A 12538-nucleotide genomic window follows, 5' to 3' on the forward strand; every position below is an offset into this window, starting at 1 on the left:
GACCTTAATTAGCCTGTTAGGTTTACGGTTTGTTCACTATCATCATTAGGAAAGGTCAGGTGATGCAAAATTCCAAGCTTTAGAAAAACCCAGCCTCCTTTAACCTTGTGCCAAAAAACAGCAGCCATTGGTCCTTCTAAGAAGCTGCCTAGCACTCTGAAAATGAAAATGGTGGAGGCCCACAAAGCAGGAGAAGGATATAAGAAGATAGCAAAGCATTTTCCAGTTGCCCTTTCCTCAGTTCAAAATGTAATTAAGAAATGTTAACAGTTAAGATGAACAGTTGAGGTCAATATAAGGTCTAGAAGACCAAGCAAAATATCAGTGAGAGCTGCTTGTAGAATTGCTATAGAGGCAAATCAGACCCCCGCTTGACTGAAATAGACCTTCAGAAACTTTTAGCAGACTCTGGAGTTGTGGTACATTGTTCTACTGTTCAGAGATACCTGCACAAATATGGCCTTCATGGAAGAGTCATCAGAAGAAAACCTCTCCTGTGTCCTCACAATAAAATTCAGCATCAGAAGTATGCAAAAGAACATCTAAACAAGCCTGATGCATGTTGGAAACAAGTCTTGTGGACTCATGAGGCTAAAATAGAGCTCTTTAGCCACAATGATCAAAGGTGTGTGTGGAGAAAAAAGGGCACAGAATTTCAGGAAAAGAACATCTCGCCAACCATTAAGCAGGGGAGTCGATCAATCATGCTTTGGGGTTGTGTAGCAGCCAATGGCACAGGGAGCATTTCACAGGTAGAGGGAAGAATGGATTCAATGAAATTTCAACAAATTCTTGATGTAAACATAACACCATCAGTAAAAAAAAGCTGAAGTTAAAAAGAGAATGGCTTCTACAAATGGATAAGGATTCTAAATACATGTCAAAATCCACAATAGACTACCTCAAAAGACACAAGCTGAAGGTTTCACAGTCCCCTGATCTGATCTGAACATCATTGAAAATCTGGGGTTAGATCTGAAAATAGCGGTGCATGCAAGACGACCCAGGAATCTCACAAAACTGAAAGAAGTTTCTGAGGAAGAATGGATAAAAATCTCTCAAACAAGAATTGAAAGACTCTTGGCTGGCTACAAAAAGTGATTACAAGCTATGATACTTGCAAAAGGGGGTGCTACTAGGTACTAACCATGCAGGGTGCCCAAACTTTTGCATCGGCCCATTTTCCATTTTGTAATTTTTAAAATGTTCAAGACGAATATATATATATATATATATATATAATATACATATACAGTACAGACCAAAAGTTTGGACACAGCCTCTCATTTAAAGATTTTTCTGTATTTTCATGACTATGAAAATTGTACATTCACACTGAAGGCAACAAAACTATGAATTAACACATGTGGAATTATATACTTAACAAAAAAGTGTGAAACAACTGAAAATATGTCTTATATTCTAGGTTCTTCAAAGTAGCCACCTTTTGCTTTGATGACTGCTTTGCACACTCTTGGCATTCTCTTGATGAGCTTCAAGAGGTAGTCACCGGAAATGGTTTTCACTTCACAGGTGTGCCCTGTCAGGTTTAATAAGTGGGATTTCTTGCCTTATAAATGGAGTTGGGACCATCAGTTGTGTTGTGCAGAAGTCTGGTGGATACACAGCTGATAGTCCTACTGAATAGACTGTTAGAATTTGTATTATGGCAAGAAAAAAGCAGATAAGTAAAGAAAATGATGATATCACCTCAATTGATGTACTGAGACTCAGACACAAGCAGAATGGTGGAAGAGGTAGTCGATGCCACCCAGTTTCACCATTGTATTCAATTGAATCTATATCCTTAGAATGCAGATACCTTTGAAATCAGCGACCACATGGGGCGATATGCCACTATTTCAGCAGGCTGGATGCGACCCGCGGGCCACAGTTTGCCCAGTTCTGCTCTATATCAGTTATTTTACTTAACTATTCTTCTGCAAGCAAATATATGACCAGACCCCTGAAGTCGTGTAATGACACTGGAATATAAAAATCAGTGTTTCCCAAACTCCAGTCCTCATGGCCCCTAACAGAACAGGATTTCCTTAGCATTGCTCAGGTGATGGAATTATTATCAAGGCATCAGAAATCGCCACAGGTTCTCTCACCTCCTGTGTAATAGCTACAGCATAGTTGGGGGGCCGTTTGGGAAACACTTATACAGAGAGATGTTCCTCTCAGACATTGGGACAGCTTGGAAAAAAAACATGTTGGAGCTCTGTGTCAGTCACATACTTGTTCTTCTTAGGGCTGTTGCATACCAAGAAGTTGCTATATTACTAACATATGAAGCTGACTTCAATGACGCACTTTCCTACTGGAGTCAGTGTGAACAGTGCCTTACAGGGGTACCATAAGCCGGCGTACCATTCAGTGTGATGCTAGAAATGCTGAAGAATTGCAGCACAGATATGTATGAGCTGAACTATGCCAATTGTATCGTAGTCCCGATAATGAAAGGAATTAAGTGAAGGTAGAATTGCTATAGTCTGAGCAATTTCTAGATTTTTCTATTATATAACAGTGTAATATAATATTTTCTATTGTGTCAATATAAATATAAAAGTAAACTATAATGGAAATATAAATAAAAAATAATAGATGGAAGTGCTGCAGCAGGTAAGGTCAGAAGGAGCGTTCAGAGCTAGGGATGCTTTGTGCCCTATAATACCATCACTGATTCCTATCTGTTTAAGTGAGCAGCTGAATATAGAAGCTCAGAGATGTTCTCATCAGCCACATGAGATGCAACAAAGATTCTTTCCAAAAGCCGAAAGAGCAGACCGTTCAGACAACAGATGGGAGAGTTCCCATAACTGTCAATTTTCTAAATATTTGCATAGTAAAACAGAGGAGGTGCCAGTGATTGATATGTCAATGCTGTATATAAAGTGGAGGAATTCCTCTCCCCCTCTGCTCACAATCTGACCTCCCTCTCTCTTGTGTGTCTACCTGGCTGCTGGTGAACTGGTTTTTGTTTTGTGGAGAGTTCAATACTCTTTGGGAAAGAGTCATTGATAAAATGCCAGAGCCAACCCAGAAAACGGGTGAGTATCTGTGGAATCATTGCACCATGTTAACATTTCCATGGCTTTAACCCAAATTGCAAAGTACAACTATTGATGTTGTACATGCATTCAATACATAGATCCATCAGCACAACCATTAATACCATTACTGTGTTACCATTCCCAGTCCCATCCATTATTAACCACAGCTTAACTGCAAGATAAAGGAGTAACCCTCAGCATCCTATGGCATAGCACAATGATGAGTACTTCAAATTAGTGTTAGTGCTAATAACTTTTCCAGGTCACTAGAGCCATGTTTGTACATCTCTCTAAGCATATAGATCTTCATGCTAGCTACTTTCTTCACATGTAGTGATGGAGCATGGTCTGTTACTCGGCAAAGCCGCTATGGCTTTACACCATAGGTATGTGTTATAAACATTACATAGTTCATCCCCATCTAAAGAATCTCATCCTACAGACCATACCAGCCACTAAATACCAAAACCAAACTCATTGTATGTACAATGTAGTGAGGACTGAGAATTTTGTAACATTTTATAAGCTAATCACTCCAGTATTTAAATACATTGTGCTAATGTGTAAGAAGAAATGTGTTACTATCCATTTAGCATTATGTGTAGTAAGAATGTGGCTGATCATTTCTTTTTATTACTTTTGTAAGTTTAGTTGCTTGACTGCACAGTATTAGGTAGTCACAACATCGTAGTGATGTTTAATCGTTTATTACTTTCATTGTTTATTATTCTTATTTTATTGTTTATTACTTTTACGTAATTGTTTATTGTTTTTTTTTATCTGTTATTACTTTTGTAAGTTTAGTTGCTTTGTGCACAGTAGTAAGTAGCCACAACATCAAAAAGCTGTGCTTGGTATTAGCAATTAGGACTAGAGCTGTTACAGAAGATGAAGCTAAAGTTTACTGGAAATTCTTGCAGTCCGGACATTCTCCCTAGTAAAACACATTTTATTTCGTACTTTTAAATTGTATACTAAAATTCCAATTTAGGGTTAGTTACTTAGGGTTTATTGTTTTAATTCATTAAGGCAAATCAGTAAAGGTGACATCTTTATCTATCTATTTATCTATCTGTTTGTCATATCTATCTATCATATATCTGTATATTTATCTATCTATATGTCTGTCTATTATGTATCTACAGTAGTATCTATCTATCCATATATCTATCTATCCATATCTATCAATTTATCTATCTATATCTATCAATTTATCTATCCATATATCTATCTATCCATATCTATCGATCTATCTATATATCGATCTATCATATCTATCATCTATATATCTAGCTATCTATCATCTATCTATCTATCCATATATCTAGCTATCTATTACAGTATCTATCTGTCCATATATCTATTATCTATCTATCCATATATCTATCCATCCATATGTCTATTTATCTAACTATGTATCTATCCATATATATATATATATATATATATATATATCCATATCCATATCTATCTATCCATCCATTCATTATCTATCTATATATCTATTTATCTATCTATCTATCCATCCATTCATTATCTATCTATATATCTATTTATCTATCTATCTATCCATCCATTCATTATATATCTATATATCTATTTATCTATCTATCTATCTATCCATCCATTCATTATCTATCTATCTATCTATCCATCTATCTATCTATCTATCTATCTATCTGTCTGTCTATCTATTCCAGTTCTAGATAAGGTAGAGGTTCCATAGGATCTATATAGCTTTCTTCTATGCATATTTATTTTAAACAAAGCCAAAGCATTCTGATCTGAGTGATCTTTGAGAACATGCCTCTGGGAGTATCTTCCACTGCAAAGCATTCCAGGAGATTATTTCAGAATCCTTATATCCCACACTGGAACTTTAAATATTCAGCTCCAGCTTTATGACTCTGAAAATATCTGTAACAGGCAATCTCTTGGCTCACAATTCTTACCAAACATAGCCAGGTTGATCACTATTATAAATGTCTCCACATTGTTCATCACATACACCATGTGGGGGCATTGTACTCATGTCTTGGTGTTAAGGATAGCAGGGATTCCGATTGGACAATGCTTTGTGGTCGATGTAATCTATAATACTTGTCATCTGTATGGATTAGATACATTCTTTAATCTGTCATTTGTTGTCAGCATAGAATTACAAAATAATGTGAAATTCATAGCATGAAAATTATGAAAACTCAAGTAAAAAAAGTGATACTACCGTAATATTTATATCCTAATGAAGGCTGCCTTCATAAAACCAAGGACCAAGGAGTCAGCTTCATATATAATTATATGACTGATAATTCAGCGTATCTGATAATGTAGGAAATCATTCATTGTATAATATTACTATATAATATACCCACATATAACTATCACATAGGTGTTTATCGTTTGTTGTCCGGTTTGTTAATTCGTTTGTTCACTTTTAGATTTTGCTATGGGACTTACTCAGCTTAAAATGCCTTTAAACTATTTAATGAATCATTTTGTGACAAACAATGACAAACTGAAATTAGTACAATATATTTTACGGAAAATAAGAGGCCTTTAAGTAAACTCATGGGACTGTCCTACCTGGGTGTTCTAATTCATATAGTGTAATTAGGAAATAAGGAAATACAATATCACAGTACATGAATAGATTAAAAAATGTAATTGACCTTTGAAAGTCTTCAGACTGTTGACATAGTAAAGTGTAGGTAGAATTTCTACCATCTTCTTGCTATATATAGTGTATGCATGATATATAGACCAAAGAATTTCTGGAAAAATATTGATTTTATTCATATCTAAAAAGTATTATTTTACTCATTGGCCCTTTCATTATAGCATATGACTTATTCTTAACAAAACTGGATTTTTATGGTCCCCTTATGCAGCAAACTAAGAACACTAATCACAGTTTAGCAGTTTAACCCCTTAGATAGCACTGTCAATAGCTGCAGCGGTATCCCTCTGTAAGCCCATCATTACAATGGTAAACGATGGCCACTATGGATGCCATCTAAATCATCCAATTAGACCCAGCCATGATAAATCTGTTGCAAAGTTATGCCTCACAAACCCTCAGTGAAAAAAAAAATGCAAATTTCCCTTTAACTAATTGGGTGTATGCGACCCAACTACTCTATGGGCATCTGCTTTTTTTCTCCATGAAAGAAGTTTTGTGGTATATGTCTAGCTGGTTAAAGGGAAATTTGCCTCTTTTTTTACTGGAGGGCATAAGTTGGAATGGATAAGCACAGAAAAAAAAAGGGAAAACTGTTCCAGAATCAGGGAAAAAGTGGCAATTGATAGTTACTCTGTGTAAATTGAAAAAAAAAAACAAGGGAATGGTTCTCTTTCAGCATTACAGTGTATTACATAAGCAATCAAGCTCAATTACACTCAAGTTCACTAGTCCTGCACTCTGTTCATAATAGCTAGTTTTTTGAATACTTTGCATATGGGAACCTATAAAACAAAAAAAGAAGCTATCAAAATATCATATTACTTAATACTTAAATTAAATGGCATGAAAAAAATAGTGTTAAAAACAAAAAAATGTCATGCACCCCAAAATTGGTACCATTGCAAATGTTAACTCATCAAGCAGAAAACAATCCCAAAACAGTTGTGTAATTAAGGGGTTAAACATCCTAAATGTAGGTAAGTATAAGTGATGTATGCAGAATGTTCGATATCCTATAGCGTGCAGCGTCACGCTACTTTCCATTACTTATATGCAATAGTTGACAGGCAGAAACCTATTGCAAGCAGGAGTCAGGAAGTACAGAATGAAGCTGTAAAACATGGGATAAACTGAGACTCTGCAGCAGGGGTGTACATAGGAATCATGGCGCCCCATAGCAGAAGCTATAATTGCCCCCCCCAAACGAAAATGTAAATAATAGTCGGGTCACCAAAGATCAGATCTCACAACTTTCCATCCTTTACATAGTAATTTCCCTCCTGCTGAAGTCCTAGATCCCTCTTTCATTGCCCCATAAAGTGTGAGGCCAATAAAAGGGCCCCCCAAACACAGTATGATACCCCCATGGTGAATTCCTCCACATACGCAGTATAATGACCCTACTATACCCCACCTCAACTCCCAGGGCAAAGTATGCTGACCCCAACACAGTATGATCCCCCAACTGTGAGCCCCTAGAGCTAGAGAGGATGGTACATAATAAGGGAGGGTGTTATACATAATAAAAGAGGAAACTATATAACTAAGGATGGCGCTATACATAATAAGTGAGTACACTATATACTAAGGGACTGTGCTATACATAATAAGGCTACATTCCTGCATCTGTGTGCAGTGTCGGTGTGCTGCCCTGTTTTACTGACGCATTGAGCATGTCCTATTCTAATCCTCAAAATCAGATCAGAACAGAACATTCTCTGACCCTCTTAGATCTCATTCTCAGATCCGTGATTTTCATGGATGTGTGAATGCATCTATAAAACTCTACGAGTTCGTGGACCATCCTATAAAAAGATCTGGCAGCACACGGACATTTCACACAAATGTGAGAATGCAGCCTAAGGGATTTTACAGATAACATTATCACTTCAAGTCACACAGTGCAGATATAGAATAATATTTACATCCAGGCACTTACCGCTGACGTCTCATCTGCTCAGAGTCCGTTTCTGCTGCTTCTTCTCCATCTGGTCAGACCTTCATGTCGACATCTCCCAGCCACGACTCGTCTTGTCACGATGATCTCCAGCCTAGAAAATAACAAGGTCATACATTGTATGCATACATGTGTCTCCCCCGCTCTGCGTCCTCGAATACAGATATGTACCCCCCCATTAATATACTATTAGCCACTTAGTAATCAAAATATAAAGTGATAAGCAGCACTGTGCCCCCCATTAACTATAATCTGCACTGGCCAATAATATAAATTATTCAGTCTCTGTGACTCTCCCCAATTAACTGTAAGGCTATGTGCACACGGAAAACATACAAGGCTTCACAGTACAAGCAAAGTGAAACCTCCATAATTGCTCTCTCCCAGCACGCCCTTCATTTCTCTCTCCCACCACCTCCATCATTACTCTCTCTCAGCACCCCATCATTGCTCTGTCCCATCAACTCCATCATTGCTCTCTCCCAGCCCCCCATCATTGCTCTGTCCCTGCAACCCCATCATTGCTCTGTCCCAGCACCGCCATCATTGCTCTCTCCCAGCCCCCCATCATTGCTCTGTCCCAGCACCTCCATCATTACTCTGTCCCAGCACCTCCATCATTGCTCTCTCCCAGCACCCCCATCATTGCTCTCTCCCAGCACCCCCATCATTGCTCTCTCCCAGCAACCCCATCATTGCTCTGTCCCAGCACCTCCATCATTGCTCTCTCCCACCACCCCATCATTGCTCTCTCCCAGCACCCCCGTCATTGCTCTTTCCCAGCAACATGTCATTGCTCTCCCCTTCCCCACCATCCCCATCATTGCTCTCCCCAGCCCTATCAGCCCCATTATTGCTCTTCCCAGCCCCATCATTCCTCTCCCCAGCCCCATCATTGCTCTCCCCAGCCCCATCAGCCCCATCAATGCTCTCCCCAGCCCCATCATCCCATCATTCCTCTCCCCAGCCCCATCAACTCCATTATTCCTCTCCCCAGCCCCATTATTGCTCACCCCAGCCCCACCATCCCATCATTGCTCTCCCCAGCCCCACCATCCCCATCATTGCTTTCCCCAGTCCCCGTCATTCCTCTCCCCAGCCCCATCATGGCTCTCCCCAGCCCCACCATCCCATTATTCCTCTCCCCAGCCCCATCAACCCCATTATTCCTCTTCCCAGCCCCATCATTCTTCTCCCCAGCCCCATTATTTCTCTTCCCAGCCCCATCATTCCTCTCCCCAGCCCCAATATTGCTCTACCCAGCCCAACAACCCCATTATTTCTCTCCCCAGCCCCATCATTCCTCTCCCTATCCCCATCAGTCCCATTATTGCTCTTCCCTGCCGCATCACTTCTCTCCCCATCCCCATCAGCCCCATTATTGCTCTTCCCAGCCCCATCATTCCTCTCCCCAGCCCCATCAGCCCCATTATTGCTCTCCCCAGCCCCACCATCCCATCATTGCTCTCCCCAGCCCCACCATCCCCATCATTGCTCTCCCCAGTCCCCGTCATTCCTCTCCCCAGCCCCATCATTGCTCTCTCCAGCCCCACCATCCCATTATTCCTCTCCCCAGCCCCATCAACCCCATTATTCCTCTTCCCAGCCCCATCATTCTTCTCCCCAGCCCCATTATTTCTCTTCCCAGCCCCATCATTCCTCTCCCCAGCCCCAATATTGCTCTACCCAGCCCAACCCCATTATTTCTCTCCCCAGCCCCATCACTCCTCTCCCCAGCCCCATCAGCCCCATTATTGCTCTTCCCAGCCGCATCACTCCTCTCCCCAGCCCCATCAGCCCCATTATTGCTCTTCCCAGCCCCATCATTCCTCTCCGCAGCCCCATCAGCCCCATTATTGCTCTCCCCAGCCCCACCATCCCACCATTGCTCTCCCCCCACCTCCCCTCCCCAGCGTTTAAAAAAAACCAACAACTTACCTAAGCTCGCTTCCCTGCAACATCCTCCTGGTTGCCGGCAGCTTTCTTCCTGACCCAGGCACGCGCTGCATGATGACGTCATCAAGCTGCGCGCGCCTGGGTCAGGGAGGAAGCAGAGGACGAACCCTCCAGCTCCACTGCTATTCTCCTCCTGACAGCAGCAGAGCTCCAGGGATCGCTCACTGACCGCCACGTGCAGGGAGCAGCTGCACCGGCGGCGATATGTCCACCCCTGGACTGCTATGGGGCCCCCCGGCTCACGGGCCCCATAGCAGTCGCGTGGTCTGCCGCCATTGGCGGTACGCCACTGCTCTGCAGTGGTAGGGAACAGCAGTTCCATATATCACTACAGCTGTTAGGACTCAGTGCAAGTGCCCTAATGAGAGTCTGCACTCTGTTTTAACCTAGAGGTATCAAAGGAAATCTAGCCTTCATTATGGGAACTATATCTGAGATCTGAGGGGAGGAAGTAACCAAGTTAGCAGAAAATCAAGAAACGAAAAATCTAATTAAAAAGGTATGCACAAGACACATCAACCTTTGCATCATTCTTTACTAAATAGCCTATTCTGAATGATAACAACAAAACGCATGATACAGTGCTCTGAAAAATGGCGCTCTGATGGAGCTCAGGTGTAACATTAAGTTCTCGGTAGGGAGAAGTGAATAATATTTATTAACCTATGACAATGGGACCTCTCAATGCATGGGATCTATTAGGTAGTGAGTGGTTAGTTTTAAAAGTTGTTGTGTTGTGAACAGGAAAAATGGGAAACCCAATACTTATATCCCTCCAATGGTAGCAAATGGAGCTAGCTCTGATCGCTGCTGTTAAACCATTTAGTTGCTGTTGTCAATCTCTGACAGCTCCATTTAAGCTGTTCAATCCAGGGTGTGGGCCACTTAAGTTGCCCTTCGGCCTCTGTATCTCAATTGTGATGTGCCATTAAGGTTGCCATTGCACCTGGGGGACTATTTCAAGCTGTGGCTGAGCTTCATATGAAATTGTTAAATATACAATTAACTTCAAAGTATTGCAGGATATTGTTCAATTCCAGGTTCAATCCCTTATGGGAAATAAAAAATATGTAAAATATACCATAGTTTATACATATTTTTAAACATTTCTTAAAAAATAAAAAGCAATAAAAAAAATCATAAGTACCCAAAATGGTACCAATAAAAACAACAGCTCTCTCATTAAAAATACTCTCACATAACTCTATCAACAATAAAAATTGAAAAGTTATATGGCAAACCAAATTGAAAAAAAAAGTTCCACATTTTTAAAGGCAGTAAAATAGAAAAAAAATCTCTATAAATTTGGTACCACTGTAATAGTCCTGATCTTCAGAATCAAGTTACAAGTTCATTTTTACCGCACAGTGAATGATTTTAAAACTAAACCCTAAAAAACGATGGATGAATGGCTGTTCTTTAATCATCCCACCTCACTTGTAAAAACTACAACTTGTCCTGCACAAAACAAGAACTCATATGGCTAAGGACATGGCCCCACTATCAGTATTTGGTCAGTATTCAGTCAGTATTTTTTCTCAGGTGTGGGAGCCAAAACCAGGTGAGGAACAATAAGAGAAAAGGTATAATAGATACAAGTTACCAATTCTGCATTTATCACCCACTCCTGGTTTTGTCTGGACAGATTTCATGGACAGTATAGCAATTTCCAATACCAAACCAAGCAGCTGTGGATACTTGGCCTCTCGGCAGCTTGAGAGGCCAGGTATCCACACTAAAGCTTACACATGTAGGGTCTTTCATTACTGGTACTAATTCATTTAGTCATGAGATATGACAGCTGCTGTTTAGTCTCCATGGTCAGATTAGTTAAAGCGTGATCAGAGCATTTAGATTACTAAGGAATTATATTTGGTGGTCACATCAATATCAGAAGACTTTTCTTCCAATGTCTTCTCGAAAATGTAACAAAATTGTTCAGATTTAATGGGGGGCAGCTTTCAATGTAATTATTCCAGTTCAGTAGAAATGCTATTTTGCATGACCCACAAGTAGAAATATCTTCCACCTCAAAACATGGTTTGGCCCCGATTCATCAAAGTGATTATGCCAGAATCATAAACCGCTTTGAAAAGTCTCAACATTTTTGCGCAGAAATTGTGAGAATTTTTGTGGTTTTTAAGCCAAAAAGTTGAGGAATAATGGGGGTGTGAGATGCCACAGCTCGTCTAATTCATGACCAGCTGTAGCAAACTTCTGTCATTGACTGGAGTAAGATTTGTGGTGAGGCGCACCCCACTTATGAAATCAGGAGCGTCTGATTCCAACACACTCCTCATCAAAACCAGAGTTGTTCAAGCCGATCTTGATGAATCGGGGCCTAAATGTTCACCCATTTTTTTAAGAAAGATGCTAAACAATCCAAGGCGAGATCTGACTTGTTTCAGTAGTGTGACATTCTCCTACGCTCATGCATGATGCTGGAAAACAGGACACACTATGCCAGTCATCCAGACTGAAATATCGTTCAGCCGGTGCAGTGATCACCATTAAATATATATCCTCTACTGAACACATTCCATATGCATCCTGCTGTTTACTTATAGAGCCTTCAATATTCACACAATTGCATCCACTTAACAGCCACTTGAAGTTCCAGCCGAGGTGGTTCAAGTAAAACTACCTATGTAAATTTCAAGAGCTGGTGCTCTGTAGACAATTTTATTCCCCTTAGAAAGCATATTTATTGTAAGGGATCCTAATGTGCCCGCTGCTTAAGTAATTATCTAATCATTTTTCATGTTCCTTCTCCCTATGCAAGAAGCCAACATCCTGTATGCAGTGTCCCGCTGTCCCACAAGTGTCCAGCTGTCCTCCATGCCACCCACAGTTGTCTGAACTTAAGAAAGTATAGTGAATGTAACAGTG

General features: G+C 40.4%; 1 protein-coding gene across 31 annotated transcripts in view; it reads left to right on the plus strand.

Annotated features, from left to right (window-relative positions):
* Positions 1-2892: 2892 nt before the first annotated feature.
* Positions 2893-12538, plus strand: part of MYBPC1 (myosin binding protein C1) — a 140949-nt gene continuing 131303 nt past the window's right edge. For all 31 annotated transcript variants that reach the window (XM_073651473.1, XM_073651479.1, XM_073651503.1 and 28 more), the window contains exon 1: positions 2893-3053. In XM_073651473.1, coding sequence (XP_073507574.1) covers positions 3029-3053 — 25 coding nt within the window. In that variant the 5' untranslated portion in view covers positions 2893-3028. The remainder of the gene's footprint in view (positions 3054-12538) is intronic.

This window comes from Phyllobates terribilis, unplaced genomic scaffold (genome assembly GCF_046119375.1).
Source record: "Phyllobates terribilis strain yellow unplaced genomic scaffold, ASM4611937v1 Scaffold_11__3_contigs__length_659146591, whole genome shotgun sequence".
NCBI lineage: Eukaryota > Metazoa > Chordata > Amphibia > Anura > Dendrobatidae > Phyllobates > Phyllobates terribilis.